Below are 16,790 nucleotides of genomic sequence, written 5' to 3' on the forward strand. Positions count from 1 at the left end.
AGGTTGAGTGCATGAGTGCCATCTTCACTTTGGATACAGAATGCATTGCTTTGTATATGCTGAGAGAAAAAGCTGACTCTCCAAGAGGCCATTCAAAAATGCCCTCTCTTTATCTCCTACTGAAAGTGACATTATTTTCCCTTCCTCTTTCCTAGACTCCAAATACACAGATTCCCAAGGGGAGATAGAGTTCCTGCACTGCTATGCTACTCTGAAGACCAAGTCCCAGACCAAGTTCTACATTGAGTTTCATTCTAGCTGCTTAGAAAGTATGGGTTTGCCCATCTTTATTGTTTCTATCAAAGTTTTCTGCATGTTTGGATTAGTTCTCCTTCTTCTTGCTTTGATCTGAAAAAAATAGCTATGTGGATCATTCGTTACAATGCATAAAAAGGGGTCTCCTAAAGATTTGCTGTAGTTTGCAAGACATTCCATCCTATCAGCAATGCAGTCCAAACCCCATAGCCAAGGTAGCTGTAATCTATGCTTAGACATGTAGCTTTCCAACAGTTTTTCCACCTTGTTTGTCAGTCTGATAATTCCTTTCTTGATGGGAAACATATATATCTTGCTTATCACACAGAAAATGCTTACATAGTAAAGACAGGATTGATTAAATTTCTAATTGTGCCTGCTACAAATGATCAGGTAATTTCAAAATGAAGCATCTGCATTATCCTAGCAAAAATAATTTTAAATAATTGAATTAACCTGGTTTAACAAAAAATAAGTCAGAGGATCAGCTGAAAGGGAAATGAATGCTAGTGATGTGACTTTGTAAGTGGGACTGTGTACCCTGCAGCACCACAGATTTCACTGCCTATGCCCATGCTGTGGGGCTGAGTCTCAGCTGTTTATGTAACACAAGCCTACGTGGCCTTGCTGTGGGTTTTTTAAAGCAATCTCCCATCACAGAACTGCTCTTGTAAGTGGGACAGCAAGCCTTTGGTGGATGCTTCATCACATTATCGCATGTCAGAGCGCTGTGTCAAAGACAGTTCCATAAAAGATTATTTTTTGGCTGTATCAAAATTTGCATAAATTTCTATGGAAACAGTGTATTACAAATCTTAAATTAGAATTTCAAAAGTATGCTATCTTGAGTGGCGTAGGAAGAGCTGTCATGTTCTTACCCTCCGGTCCATGTATGCACTGATCTCCTCAGTGCCAAGTTTAACTGCAAAATGAAACCATTTAACAATGCTCTAGCAAAACCATTTGCAAATTTACTGTGTAAAAATTCATCCAAAGCTCAGACTTTAAGCTTCTTAATACTTTTAAAATTTGCGTCCAAGTAGGAAAATACTTGTAGGCTTTTTGGAGACATAGTGAAGAGGATTTGTAGCCCAGTTCTTGCTGTCTCTCTCCTGGTAAACTCTTTTTTTGTCCCTTTGCAGGCTTTGTAAAGAGCCAGGAAGGAGAAAATGAGGATGGAAATGAAGGGGAGCTTGTGGTAAAGTTCGTCGAGGCACTTCCAAAGGTAAACTAGGACAATACCTCCATATTTGTATGGAAGAGAAGCTTCCACCTTCATCCCATAAGCAATCTGAGGTCTTTTACTTTCATAAATACTACCTTCAGGAACATTGTTGTGGTCTTGTTTACACTTAAAGGGACTGTAAGAATGCAGGATGGGCTTAGGATAAACAGAGAATGTTGTAAGCAGGAAAGGACTTTCATGTCAGTGTACTTACATGTCTATGAAGAATTTTGCTGATGTGATTATTCCATTCAGGACCATGACTTTTTTCTCATCCTTTTAGAGAACATTTTGCCGGTTTGAGCAGAACCATTTTTTTAGTTTTAAATGGAAAATAAAGCATCTTAAAGAGTAACTCTGCCCTGGAGTTTGTTTGCCTGGTCGGCTAAAACTTGGTGTATTTTAGAAAAGTTGATTTCATATTTTTTTTACCTGTGTTAAAAATAACATCAGTGTCCAGAAGTTGTATTCTGAGTGTCAGTGTCAGACACAAGTCCTGTCCTTGAGATCAGAGCTGTTCTTCATTTCTTGGCATGGTAGGAGTTGAAAGAACTACAGGAGCTCCTGGATTTGGAGCAAATGTGCATGTCAATACCCTTCTAAATAGCCCAGAAGTGCTGACTTGGAAAGAGTGCCTTACACTGAGAAACTGGGGAAAGGCTCTACAATAATACAGCCAGGCAGATTTTTGGGAACAGACTGTAATCACACTCCAGATGCCTTCCTCCTCAGGCAGTTTTCAGTCCTGGACTACAGGAGAAAACTGCAGCTCATCCCATGAGTGTCAGATTTGCAGCATTCAATTTACTGTGCTGGGACTCAAAGAGTGCAGCCTTCAACCACAGATATCCAGATATTATCAGAGGCTGATCCTGGAGGTGACATGATACCCTCATGGGTTTATCCAGCAGGGTTTTCCTCATTTGGGACTGAGTCCCAGGGAGAAGTGTGGTCCTGTCAACCATGTGTTGTATTGACCACCTTAATTTGTCTTTGCAGCTGACCCCAATTATTTCAGACCCAGAATACCTACTGGATCAACATATCCTGATCAGCATTAAGTCGTCAGATAGTGATGAATCTTATGGTAAGTGTTAGCTCTAAAGTTCTGGATGAGTCAAAAGGTACTTAGATTCTTCCAACTACTGAAAGAGTGGGAGAGACCAGAAGTAACTTCTATAGACTCAACATCTATGATTTAGAACTCAACTCAACAGAAATATACATTCACTGTGGGCAATATTTTGTGAAGTAATTGTGATTAAAGTAATATGATCTCAAAGCAACAACGTGTGTGAGCTTTACCAGCTCTGAAAGAACAGTGGTTTAAAAAGAAATTCCTTTACAGGAACTAAATCAGGACTCAGCATGTTTAAATGCATTTAATCAGAACATAGAAATCCTGTTTCACTTGCACTTACTTGAGGCATTTCTCCTGGCTACAGAAAAGTATTTAGCTGTGCTTGTGGCTCCCAGGTTGTCACCAGCCAGGAGTGGAAGCTCAGAACCCTGAGGTTACCCACAAGTAACTTCAGTGCCCAAATCATTCACACACACATGAAGTGAAATAAATGCCCCTAATTTCTCAGAAGATATTCTGCTCCTTACTGTGCTCCAAAGCAGTAATTACATACCTGTCAGTGCATTGGTAGTAGATGACACTAAACATTTCAGTGCTTCCTTTCTCAGTCCCAGCCTCATTGTCTCCCTGTTGTCTTTTAGGGGAAGGCTGCATTGCCTTGCGAATAGAAGCAACAGAATCCTTAGCTCCTATCCATACTGTGCTCACACACCATGGAGAGAAAACGGGGATCTTCCAAGGTGAAATCAAGTTACAAACGTCACAAGGAAAACAGAGAGAGAAACTGTATGGTAAGGAACATCTTATCTCTGCAATGCTCACCTCAAAAGATTTCTGATAACTGTCAAGGAATTGAAAATTATCTCTGCAGTGCCTGTAGTCACAGAGAATGCTTTTGATGCTGAGTGCAAGGAGGTGTGAGTATGGTTAGGTCTCAGGAGCATACCTATACTCTTTCAGGAAGACAGAGCAGTTGGATTCCATGGGGTTTTTCATCATTCAAGTAAATTCAGCAGACTGAGAGAGCCCCCTGTCTGTCACCTGCACTGGTTTTATTGAATGGGGATCCCTTACTTCCACTTGTGACATGGCACACTCCATGCCAAGCTCTCCTTGCTCCAGTCATCCTGGGGAACAAAGAGTATGTCAGGCTCTCAATGAGCAGTTTCTTAGCTAGAAGATCACAAACTTTGCTTTTTTCCCCTTACTTCTATACTCATTCAGAGTACAGAAGCAGCCATTTACAATTATTCATGATATTTACAATTATCCTCCATAGTAAAATGACTGTATGTGGCTGTTTGGTGGGTCATGGCCTTTGTATTTCAAGATACATTTCTTCCTCTGTCAACAAGACATGGCATGTATTAGTGAGTAGTTGAAGACATAACAGCAACAGCAGCTTAAAACTGTCCATCACTCTGATGGACAGTTTTAAACTAGACAAAAAGAGATGCGTTAATGGACAAAAAGAGATGCCTTAATGAACACAGGAACACAGAAAACTTGAGCAGACTCTGGAGATATGTGTGCCCCTTCCTTCCTTCAGATTTTGTCAAGATTGAACGTGATGAAATCACTGGTCAGAAACCAAAGAACATCAGCAATTTAGAGCCTAACAAAGACTGGGATCCAGCTAACAGGTAAAGGGCAAGTGGGTAAGTGAGTTCCAGGAAAATGGTTGGCACCATATATGCAAAGTTGGGCTTGCTGTGGGAGCAGCATCGACAGGTGTGCTGAGCACTGGGAAGCTGCTTTGTGGCTCTCTGGTCAGGACTGGTCAATGCTCCTGTGCCCAAAGCTTCAAAAGCTGAGAATGCATTAGCCAGAGTGGGTCCCTGAACCCTCTTAAAAAAGGCCCTTCTATTTCCAACAGAAAGTCAAAATCTACTCATCTGATGGCCAGAGAGGCAGCAGCCATCGCTCGCTACTGGGGGAGTGGAGTCACTTCTCCAGACAGCCTGGGAAAGGAGGATATTTTACGGTAACCTTGCCACCTTACCTCTGACAGCTTGGGGTGGGGAGCTATGCTCAAACTGCCTGGCTTTTCCTTTCCAAGAGTCATAGCATGAGTCTGAGTAAGGCTGTCCTTTCACCTTTTTTCACTGGGGCTTTTCCTTGCAGGCAGCTGCTGGCTGGGCCCAGAAACCAATGACAGCCCCTATATGTGGCTGCAGAAGCTGAGTGCTCTCTGCAGCCTGGAAAGGGAAGCAGCTGCTACAGCGACAGGAACTATTTTGGGGGTGGGGGAGGTTGTCTTGACCCAGCAGCTTCCTCTCCAGTGACCAAAGGGAGTGAGGCACTAACAGGAGTCCCACTTTTTCCCTGATTCTGAAGCAACAGTGACCCCAAAAAAAAAACCAAAAAAACAAAAAAAAACAAAAACAAAAAAAAAAAAAAACCAGATAGTATTGAATCTAAGCAGTCAGTGGGTACTAACTCCTTTGTAGCTGGCAGGGAGACAAAAAACTCCAAACATATTTGTGCATGTGCCTCCTTAACAATATTTCTTCTCTTGAGCAGGTCCACCCCCACTGACATCAGCAACCCCAACTACCTGGGCATGGCTGCCTTCTCTCAGCAGCCCTCTGCAACCTGCCAGCTTAAGCAGACATCTTCATCAGAGCAGGCACCTTCCCTCTGGAACTATGAGCAGCAGTCCAAAGAGAACACCTCCCTAATGGGGCAGAGTCACTCATCCTCCACATCACCCTCCTTGTCACCGCTATCTCCAAAACCATCCCTCCAGCCCACAGCAAGCAGAAGCATTTCTAATTGGAGTCAAGAGTACCAGTGAGTGTTTGAGTTTTGCACTGAGACTGGGCTCCTCTCTCCTGTCATTCTACACAGTCACTGTTTCATTATCTGTTTAGAGAGTTCAAGGTGCAGCATATTCTTTACATATTTTATCTCTAGAATGAGAAAGATAAGTGAAGGTCACAAGTACAGACATCGCATACTCAAAGAAAACTAGTGTAGCAGTTCCTCAGACTTTTGTGAAAGGAAAGCCAAAGATAATGAGTTAAACTTACAATTAAATAATGGAATCTTAGAATCATAGAATGGTTTAGATTGGAATGGACCTTAACGCTTATCTCATTCCACCCCCTGTCACAGGTAGGGACACCTTCCACTATCCCAGGGTGCTTCAAGCCCCATGCAACCTGTCTTGGATGCTTCCAGGGATGGGGCAGCCACAGTTTCCCTATGCCAGGGCCTCAGCACCCTTCTTTCTAACATCTAACATAAATCTCTCCTCTTCTATTTTAAAAATACCCCCTTGTCCTGTCACTATCTGCACTCACCCTCCTTTGTGTAAGTCCCCTTTAGGCACTGGAAGGCTGCAGTGAAGACTCCTTGGAGTCTTCTGCAAGACTCCTGAACAACCTGTTGTCTCAACCTGATATATACGTTTAATTCTCTACCAAAAGAAGGAAGGAGAAGTTTACAAAGTTGACTGTAATAACAAAGAAGAAAAGTGGGGAGTGTGGCAAAGATCCTTCCCCTGAATAGGAAGGGGAGGTCCTTCATGAGTTATATGTGAAATAACTTTCACTGAATTTCTACTGGCATGATACAAGTGTCCAGCTGCTGCAGAAGCTAGACTCCATGTACTGCCCCTATCCTTGATGCAGAATTTCCGTCTGGAAACTGAAAATATCCCATCCCTTCCCAGCTTAGTGAGGTGGCAAGGCTACTTCACCCTAGTGCATGTGTGCAATCTGTGTCCTTGTTACAGACCTCTTCACAGCCAAGAGACAGCTGCTCTCTGAGCTGGGGTGGAGCTCCCCTGGTAAATGGGACTTCCAGGGTGTGGCACTCTGGAAGTCCAAATTCACAGTAGTCAGAGCTGCCAGCGCTGCTGGGGTCTGTTCTGTACCCAGCAGTGCTCCATCATGGCTGAGCTCTCTGCTCCAGCATGCGCTGACTGCCAGAGATGAGCTTGAGACACGGAACACAACTCATTTGAAGACACCCAAAGAACATGTGCCACTCACCTCCATTCCACTCTGCTCAGTGATATTGTGGCTGATTTTTTAAGTACTTTGCAGGTGAAAGCCTGGCCAAATCAGGTCGAGTAACCCAAACCCATAGGACTTGCTGTGTCCCATTGTACGGTTGTGCAGTCATTCCAGGCTGAGCTGCAGCTCAAAGGGCTCTGCTGGGAATGCACATGGATTGTCTCACCCTACAGAGCTATTACTCTTACACTGTGCATTTGGGTGCATTAAGGAAATTTATCCCTTCCTTAGGAATACCATGCTGCATTGGTAGCAAGAGGAGATTGACCTAGTTGTAAAATGCCACAGTATGATGCGAGCTCTTATTTTAAGCCTCTAGACTACCATTTCCATCCTCTCTGAGAGATCTGAAGATTAATATTCAAATTCAAATTTGTTTGTGTCGCAGAGTCATCAAAGGACCTGGCACAGTTTGGCACGGTAGTTTATCCGAGTTTAAAAAGAAGCCAAATGTCACTTTGACAGGACTGCAACCTAGCAGGGAGTTTACACAATGCTATGCATATCTGCGCTCTGCTATCATGTTACTAATGATTAAACAAAGAAAAACTCACTTCTGTTCTCCCTGTTAAACACAGTTTTGTTCTCTCTCCCTGAGATTAATTGTTTTCCTGTTGCCCCTTCAGGCAGTCAGTTTAATTTGCTCATACTCATTTACTATTCATGTCCTCTCTAAGTCAGTCAGTGATTCGCTTGCCTGCTCTTCACAAGTCTCCTTTTCACCCTCTTTCCACGACTGTAGGCCGCCTGACGTGGGGAAATCCACACCAGAACCTGTGCTGCAGGAGGAGGGGCAGCAAAGGCCAGAGATGTTTGAGAACCCCCTGTATGGCTCCATGGGCTCCAAGGGCAAGGTGATCCCCAAGAAAGAGCAGGAATATCCCAAGGCCTTGCGGAAAGAGCAGCCGCCACTGCCTGAGCAGATCTGTCATCTCACAAAGCCACAGGAGCCTGAGTGCAGCAAGACCTCTGGCAAACAGCCATCCCCACCTTTCCTGGTGCCCACACAGCGATTCCGGTCCTACACTTCATCCTGCCAGTTGGAAGAAAAGAATATGGGGGAAAAGAGTCAAGGCAAACCAAAGATGACGACACCATTGGAAAACTCGGCACCGCTCAAAAAACTCGTGAAGCCATCAAGGCCTGAAGTCAGCATCCAGGGACAGCAGAACAAGCCACCCCTTCCCTCCAAGAGCCGGGCAGTGCTGGACATGCAGAACTCCAAGGGCCGCGATTACCGGGACAGTTCAGAGCTGCCGCACTCCGGGAAGCACCGGCTGGAGGAGGGCCCGGTCAGCAGGACAACGACACCGGTGCGTTACTGGGGGCATGAGTGGGGTGGGAGATGGCACTGCCACTGGAGTGCTATTGGCTCAGTCACTAACTCCTCACTCCATGGTTCCTATCCAAGCTCAGTGCTGTCCCACAAACCTACAGGGCTTGCAGAGCAAGGGGTGCCAGGGAATATCCTTTAGCAGTATTGCTGCAGAGGATGGCATGTTGTGAAACTATGGCCTTGGACTGTTTAAGCCTGGTGGTCCACAAGAGGAATGCAAAAAGTCAGTATGTTGCTATGTCTTGTTTTGGGCATACTGTGCTGTTCCTGAAAGTGGTTGATCCTGGCCAGACAGCACAAATCTGTAGTATTGGGCAATGGGCTTTGTGAAAGTAATAAACAGATGATTAAAAGTAGTTAGTAGTTAGTGGTAAACACTTAGCAACTTAGAACAGTGTGTCCAAAACCAATACTGAACCCTGTACAGAAATAATCAGACATATACTTTCCTGGGCTGGTGGGTTTATTTGTTGTGGTTTGGTTTAGTTTTGTGTTGTTTTTTGGGTTTTTTTCAACAGAACACAAGAGCTGTATGAGGAGTAGGGGAGGCCTTAGCAAGTGCATTTGGGAGAAAAAGCCCACTTGAGCAGGCTGTAGGGTTTTTTCTTTTCCATCTGCATCAAAACTTGTAAGATTGACAATATACAAGCTGATGTCTTTTCTTGTCTCTACAGTGAACATGACACAGCAGCTGGTGGTACTCTAGGAGGAATTCTGATGGGAAGAACAATGGAGTCTACTGCTTTGTTCACACTGATGTCCTCTAGTCTGGTTCTAAAAAAGACTGAGGAATTTTATTTTTGAGGGTGCAGCCCTCCCTGTGATTATGAAAATGTTCTAGCTGAGAAGCTTATCCTATGTTGCTCAGACCAAGAGGGGCCGGGACCACAATACCAAATGCAAGTTATTCTTTTGAGTGTCACTTTGGTACTTCCATGTAAAGGTGGGTGGCCAAGTTCATGCATTAGTAAATGTTTTGGAAAAGAGGACAGTACGGTACAAGGACTAGGAGATGGAAAGGGTGCATTGAAAAAAATACCCTTCCCACAAAAGCAAGGTTTCTATTTTGTGTTACAGGATTCCTATTAAAGAGTGATATGTAAAAGAAAGCATCTTAAAAGCGGTACAGCTCCAAAAGCACGTCCTATCCATGCAGCAAGGAGGTCAGGAAGGGTGGGGAAAGAGTCTGAATAGCAGATACTGGTGCAGGTCACACACCCTCAGTGGAGCCAGCCTTGCCTGGAGCTCAGGGCTGCATCCCTGCACCACCCAGGGGACACAGCAAGTGAGGGCCAGCCCATGGCACTGCAGCTCCTTTTCCTTCAAGCAGGCCCTGCTTTGATAGCCCAACAAACAGAGGGAAACACCAGAACCACAGGCAGAAACAGGGGAAGGAGAAGGGCCCATGGGAGCCCAGGAGTAAAACTGCCTGCAGGGGCAGATAGCAGCACCCCAGCCTGCCTGGCAGCAAGCACTCTGCTTTGGAGGACTCTGGCCAGCTGGTTTTGGAGCATTCTTAATAGACTAATGCTGACCTTACTGTACACTTTTGTTCACTGAGAATGAATAATGTTAACATACTTTTAATTTCTGTTATATTCGTGTTAAGTATTAATGCTATGGTTACTATTAGACTAAGCCTATTGTGACTTAATCACTGTTATTGTTTCCATGTTGATTACCTTAAAAATAATAAAATAGTCACCTTTCTGGTCATTCTTTATTGAAAATTCAGAACTACCTGTCACAAGATTCAGCTTTAGGTGGGTGTTACACCAGCTTGCTCAGTGAGAGTAGTCCCTGCCCAGAGAAAACACCAAAGGCACCAAGGAGAGCAGGGAAGGCACGACACGGACTGAGAATGCATCCATCTGTCTGCACAGACCTTCTGTGGATATAGCTGCTTTGAAAACTACAGGACCTGTGAGCAGGTACAGTTACTAATGGTGTGAGTGTAGACAAGGTGCAGTAATTTTACTGGAGGAGAAGGGGCCAAGCACAGGCTTGTGAGAATGGGTGGAAAAGGACAACCTGCAGGTAGAAACCTTTCAAGAAGAGATGATTTTTTGCTCTGCAGGTTGGAGTTTCAAGGCATCAATACTGAAGCACCTGGCTCTACAACCTACAAATCAGCAAGAGAGACCATGAGCTTACACTCCTCTTGCTTTATTCAGCAGAATTCTCTCTTGTATCTGAATTATGTAATCACCATAATTCAGTAGCTGTGTATTTTGCTGGCCCTGAGGAGCATTTCACTTTTCCAGGTTGCAGAAGAACTTCTGTGGCCACCTGGAGCAGGTGAGCTTTCTGTCCAATACAGAGAGTTAGATCAGCTCTCAGTAATTCTGGGCTGTGTTCTTCTATGTGTGGAGATGGAAATGGGATCAGCTTTCTATTAAAAAAAAAATCTTCTCTACAATGAGACAAGCTCAGATTTTTTTGTTTTATCCCTAACTCCCTAAACTACAAAAAATAAAATCCCCGAAGTCTAGAAACTAAAAGCTGGATATAATACAAATATAGCTTCTTGTGTAAACATTCTCCTGATTGAGAATGCTGCTTAAATTGTGCACAGATTTGCAGATGAACAGATTTTGAGAACACTGGACTTGCTAAGGCATAAAAATCTATCCAGGTACTTAATTTGGTCTGTCCTTTAGAAAGGCATGTTGCTGGGGAAGAAAAGCAGCTCTCTTCCAAGTTTCCAGCAGAAAAAAAATACATTCCTATTCCTATGCTAAAAATGGGTTGTCTACCCACTTGGGGTTCCAAAGACAGTCTGATGGAATGGTGGCAAATACCATCAGACTTTGTGCAAGTGGACAGTGTTCAAAAGAAGGCTCTGTAAAGAGCTTTCTGAAGCCTCTCTGGATGAGAGTCTTCTCAGGTGAGCAGCTTAGACACGGAGTGGAGAAGTGGAATAATTGGTGAGACACTACACAGTATTTGTCTGTGTGCCCAGACTGGCTGTGCCTTGGGATGGTAGAAGTGATAACCACAGCTGTGGGAGCTTGGCAGATGTTAATATCATAAAATTGAATTGAACAAATAAGTCTGGTGCTTCTGTTTGTTATATTTAATTTTTAATTTCTGTCACAAAGCCTCTAAGATGACATCTATTGGTTTTACTGCCCATGTCTTGAACCACATGAAAGCAGAACTGAACACAAGCTGCTACTTTTTCTGATGTCCCTGAGCCTGACTCCCTCTTGCCCAACTAGGCACATTTCTCTAACCTCTCTGCTGTTGTCCATTTGAGTTGGTACAGGCAGTATGAGCAAAAGACATAAACTGAAGGATATGAATTGTCCAAAAATGTACTGATTTCCCCTAGATGTATTATCTATCCATAACCTTCCGGCATCCTTTATTTTAAGTTCTTAAAATAGCTGGAGTCTTTTTGTACTTATTTCCATGGAGACCCAGCTGTCAAAAATGCTTGGAAGTTCCCAGCTACAGGATATTATGTTGCAGAACACAGTAAGTTTTAAACCCCCCATTTCCTGCCTGCACCTGTTGCACCTAACACCAGTTTCCTTGTCCTCTCAGTGCACAACCACCACAGGGCACCTTTAAGCCTTTTCCTGAGATGTTGTGGGCGACACATTTTCTTCCTGATAAAGGTATGGTCTCAGAGAAAATGGCTCAAGGAAGAGGAAAAACAGAAGGAAAACCAAATTAAGGTGAGTTACTCACTCCAAAATAGCAAGGGGATAATTTTAATGTTAGAAATTATGTTGCTTAAGCCTGTAATCTACTGGGACCAAGCAGCCTTTTTCTGTACAGCTTAAGACAAACCATTTAGTCAGTATCCTCCTATTTGTTTTTAAAATGAAAGCTTTGCTAAAATTTTACTGTTTTTCTGTTGTCCTTGTGATAATACAATAATAGTCCATGTGATTGAAGGGATGCATTGTTCAGAAATTTATTGATTCACCCCCAGACCAAGCTCCTTATTTTTATAACATTGTGGAGGCTCAGATGTTTATGTGTTAATGAACTGTGGGTGTCAGGACTAACTGACCAAGGTGACGCAGGACAGTTCCCAGAGACCTCCTCACCAGTATCAGCAGATGGATTGGAAATAGACAATAGCCAGATATTTCGCTTTTATTTCTGTAATCTCTTCCAGAGAGAAATTGACACTTTCCTCTGTGGGACATCTTCCAACAAGGCTCTGTCCCTGCTGTCATTTGTGATGTTTCTTGCTGATGATACAGATCAAAGGTGCAGCCAGTGGGCTGGGCTTGGGGAAGTGACGGGTGCTGCAAAGCCTCTCCATCATCAGCTACATCCACTTCATCGATGTGGTGCTCATGTGGTTGAGGCTGAAGTAATTAAGGACAGGGTCAATGGCTTTGCCTCTCTGTGCCCAGCAGGCACTGTCTCACATGCTGGTCACACCTGCCACCAAAAGGCTGCTGCAGTCCCCAGTGCATTCCTGCAAGGCCCAGGGAAGGATTCATTATGCAAGTGCTACAGAATAAGCCAAATACTCCTTTCAATGTGCAGGAAAGGTGTTAGCTGCAGAGGTACGAGATGTTCTTTCTAAATATATATGTAAGCAAACATCAAGTTATTACTCACATGAATATGAAAAAGATCCTCCTAACTCTACAGTGTGTGCATGGTGTTGTTTCAAATGAGGATTCTAATAAGAAGTATTTTAAGATTGCATTTGTGTTAAACTACTGAATTTTCTCAGAAATTCTTTCACAGTTGAATCCCTGGTTGACAGAAGAGTGAGATTTCTTTTTGCCTACTGTAATTTGCTATATTTTTTCTGCATTATCTTATTATGCATCATCACAAAGCATTATCTCATTATGCATCACCAAATTTCCCTGAACTTCTGTTCTCAGTTCATTACCATTATTCAGTTTCATTAATTTTATTTGCAGATAATCTTTGTTCTAGCTCCCAAGTCAGCTAAACTAAACGATACTTCAGTGTACCCTTTTAGCCTTTTAGATAAAAACTAACTGACATTCTTCTGTAGCTCTCAGAAAACTGTGATCAGAACTGTTTTACAACCCCAGTATTGCATCACAAAAACCACACAACAGGGTCTGCTGAATGTGATGCTTGGACTGGAGAATTTCCAGAGGCCCATCCAGACTCAGCTATTCCTTTCTTGTGTGGTTCTCTTTAACTGAGACTATTCTGTGCCAGGGATGGTAATCTGCTACACATTACAGTTATTATTAACACTTTACTGCATTTTTTCCCAAGGTCTGGTCTAGATTACATAGAAAACAAATTAGTCTCTCTTATCATGAAGTATTAGATTATATCATAACTAATAAAGATGGCACAGAACAGGAGAGTAAATGTTGGGCTGGAGAGAGAATGCATGGATGGAAAGGGATGAAGGTGTCCAGCAACATGCAGAAAGGTTACAGAAAAGCAACAAAGACCTTGTGGAAGGAGAGGGAACCCAGCAGAAGGGATGTAAAAGCTCTCTCTCAAAGAAATAGGTCAGACAAGGGAAGAAAGTAAAGGTAGCAAAGAGACTGGAAAATAAAAAGACACCTTTGCAACAGAAAGGATGAGGAGTTAGCACAGAATTTAGGTCTACTTCACAGTAATTTGCATCTTGACATTATGACTTGAAATACAAAGAAAATGACCAGGTGTGGGACATGTTCCCCCTTTTCAAAGGTAAACTGAAGATCCAAAACAAAGCTGAATTTGAAAATTGAGCCTCACTTTGGGAAGAACACTATCCAGTATCTTCCTGGAAAATTAGCATTTCTGGTTCCCAGTCAGGAAGCAGAAAAGGATGTAGGTTAATCTGAGCACCAAGTTTCAGGGAAACATCCCATCAGAACCTGCTCCGCTCACCTCAGAGCAGAGATCTGTTCCGTCACCTGAGTGTCATTTACAACACAGCCAGCTCAGAATCAGAACTGGGCAGGAGGGGGCTCTGATGGGACGCTGCAGTCCATTCATCACACCATCAAAGAGTAAAATACAGAGATCAGACTCACTACAAAACCCTTCACCATCTTTTCAAGTGGCCTTATAATCCTCCAGCAACAGAGATTCTCATCTGCCTCAAGGAACCTGTTTCGAGCTTTACTAGCTTTTACCAGCCCTTCCTCATCTCTAGTGGCCATTTTTTGGGTTAACTTTAGGCCCTTTCAATGTAATCCTGTCCTATATGAACAAGCAGATCAGGGCATTGTCTTAATCTTCTGACATGCATATTTACATAGTACTGTCATGTTTCCCATATGTCTTATCCTTGTTAGGGTAAACAATTCCAACTGTCCAAGTCTTTCTTCTGGATCAAATCTCCTATATACATTTGTCATTCCTGCTGGGCTACTTTGATATTCTCAGTTCTTCCTGAAATGTGCTGGCTAAAGCTGGACACGTCTCCACCAGAAGTCCTGCTTTTCCCTCTATGGATGTGGAGTGCCAAATTCCTTGGAGGCACAGTTTTTGTTTCTTCACCGCAGAAGGAGCTTTCTGACAAGCAGGCTAATTTGGTCGTCTAAAATTTTTACTTTTGAATTAAAGTGTTGAACAAATTGCCAGATTTGGATGCTGCTGGTGGCAGAAAGGTGCTTCAAGTGAAAAAGCCACTTTCAGCCAGAACAAGCTGTTTTGTCACACATTCTTACAGTTCTTGGGGATATAAGAGGAGAGCAGGATGACAGATGATAACATGGAGCAGGGATGTGCTATTGGAATGACTTCAAGAAACCTCAGATATATTTAAGAATATTGTATTGGAGTGGGAAAAGCATTGTTAGCAGGTACTGTAAAGAAAATCAGAATGTCCTGCCCACTACAGAAATCACAGATTACAGAAAGGTAGACATCTGTAATGTAGTGTGATTTTTATAAATTCAAACATATACAGATGACAATTTAAGTCCTTCCCTTGGAACATTCTAGCTGCTGCTGTAAACAGTAAAACGTGTAATGTTTGATATAATTCATTTATCCAGTGCTTGAGGACACACTTTTTTCCCCCCATGTCTTTTCTACTCACACTGATTATTTTTCCTGCCCTGCTGAAAGAAATAGAGGACAATTATTTTCCCTCCCAGTCTTAGTGAGAAAAGCCTGCTCTCAATAATGAGCTGAAGGATTTTTTTTCTGGAGGGGCTAAAAAAAAAGCAGAGGGTTGGCAGTTCAAACTCAGTGAGGAACTTTGGGGCTGATTATATATTAAAGCCAAGGTAGAAGCCTCAGGAGAGTAGTTATTCAGTCTGACCCTTGTATTTCTGTATCTTTGACTTTCCCTTTTCCTCATGCTTTGGTTGCTTTCCTCTTTCCCTGCAAAGGATAAAGACACAGAGAAGAAGATTTGGCAGGATGAATTGCTCTCAGCATGCCCTTCATGAGTTCAGTAATATAGCTGTAGAATTAGGACTTAATCTTACGGTTATTATAAACGATCCAGACCCTGAGTGGCAAAGAGTTACAAAAGTTTTGTTGAGAACAATAAAAAAATTCACAAAACAAAAGGGACAGCGCTGGGAGTGTGGACCAAATGCCAGAGGCTCGTGCACAAAATGGCAGCTCCGCCTTTTATACCCCAGTGTTGTATCAGCTTTATGCATATTTATTTTTATTTTACACTGTCCCACCCCATGGCACTCTTTTTGGCACTGACGGAGCTTTGTCACTGTGGTCATCAAGGTTATCATTGGATGGAGTTCTACTCCTTTTAAGGACGTGTCTCAAAGGTTTGGCTAGCAACAGTCTGTCCAATGTGAACTCATAAATCCACATTAAAACATACAAAACCATCCTCACAACTAGGCCATTGTGACAACATCAACCACTTTATATCATTAATATTAAACATAATATTTAATATCAATTCATATAATACCCTGTGAAAGCCAATTCCCATTAACTTGTTTCTCACATAGGTACAGGTAATTTTAAGTTTAAACAACTAATTTGATTTTATGATGTATCAGTAGAATGAAATAGGCTATGTGATTACACTTTGCCAAATCAACTTTACAGAGAATGCACACAACCTCGTGCATTGTGTACTTTGTAAGACAGAGCACGAACTATTATTAACTCAACCAGCAGCACACTCTCCTCCTGTCTAATAATGTAGTGAATCATCTATTTCACGCTGTTACAATTTCATAATTGCATCTTCATTTACTTACTCAAAAGAAAAACAAAGCAATTTAGGCAGTCCAAGACAAAAAGCATTATGAGTTCTGCCCGCTTCTAATTAGATTACAATAATATGGTTACCTAACACATTACTTAGGAAGTTAATGTCAGGAAAATCCACAAACACCAGAGGCTTATGTCTAAAAGGAGGCAAAGGAGTCCTTCAACTTTATTCAAATAAAGGGAGAGAGTCCACCGGGCCACACACCTGCACAGGCTTTTCTCTCTCAAGGCTTCAGAGGCGCAGCCTTCCTTTTATCCTGAACCCCCAGTGTGTGTTCCTCTTCCCTTCCCCATTGGCTGAGCTGCTAGGGAGGTTCAGCCTTACCAAACCGCTTACCCCATGTTCCCCCCTTGAACCTGGCCATTTTACCCCAAAGTCCAGCCTTGTGCAGACTGGAGCCCGAACTGTCTGGGCCTGGTAAAGAACCTGCTCCCCGAAGTCAGTAGAGACATCATCAGCCATTCCAAAGATGTTAATACCCGTTTCTTCAGCCATCAGATTGTGAAGACATAAGCACACATCTTTCCGCTCATTAAGCAGCTGAAAGCAGAGCAGTGGAGTGAGTTGTTATGGATTTTTACATTTGCCAGAGAACATGTGGCTTTTTCACGAGGCTGGCCGGAAGGTGGGACTGCAGGGAGGGTTGCATAGTAGCTTCTACTGTGTTCCAAATTAGGTTTTTTTTCCTAGAAAGCCTCATGCTCCATTTC

At 42.9% G+C, this 16,790-nt stretch overlaps 1 protein-coding gene across 1 annotated transcript in view; it reads left to right on the plus strand.

Moving 5' to 3' along the window:
- Positions 1-10,336, plus strand: part of INPP5D (inositol polyphosphate-5-phosphatase D) — a 56,889-nt gene extending 46,553 nt beyond the window's left edge. Inside the window, exons 21-29 of the mRNA XM_063166738.1 lie at positions 156-269; positions 1,398-1,480; positions 2,480-2,567; positions 3,203-3,352; positions 4,111-4,204; positions 4,438-4,545; positions 5,085-5,354; positions 7,326-7,896; positions 8,594-10,336. Of these exons, the coding sequence (XP_063022808.1) occupies positions 156-269; positions 1,398-1,480; positions 2,480-2,567; positions 3,203-3,352; positions 4,111-4,204; positions 4,438-4,545; positions 5,085-5,354; positions 7,326-7,896; positions 8,594-8,596 (1,481 nt within the window). The 3' untranslated portion in view covers positions 8,597-10,336. The remainder of the gene's footprint in view (positions 1-155; positions 270-1,397; positions 1,481-2,479; positions 2,568-3,202; positions 3,353-4,110; positions 4,205-4,437; positions 4,546-5,084; positions 5,355-7,325; positions 7,897-8,593) is intronic.
- The last annotated feature ends 6,454 nt before the right edge of the window (positions 10,337-16,790 follow it).

This window comes from Melospiza melodia, chromosome 12 (assembly GCF_035770615.1).
Source record: "Melospiza melodia melodia isolate bMelMel2 chromosome 12, bMelMel2.pri, whole genome shotgun sequence".
In the NCBI taxonomy this organism is placed as follows: Eukaryota; Metazoa; Chordata; class Aves; order Passeriformes; family Passerellidae; genus Melospiza; species Melospiza melodia.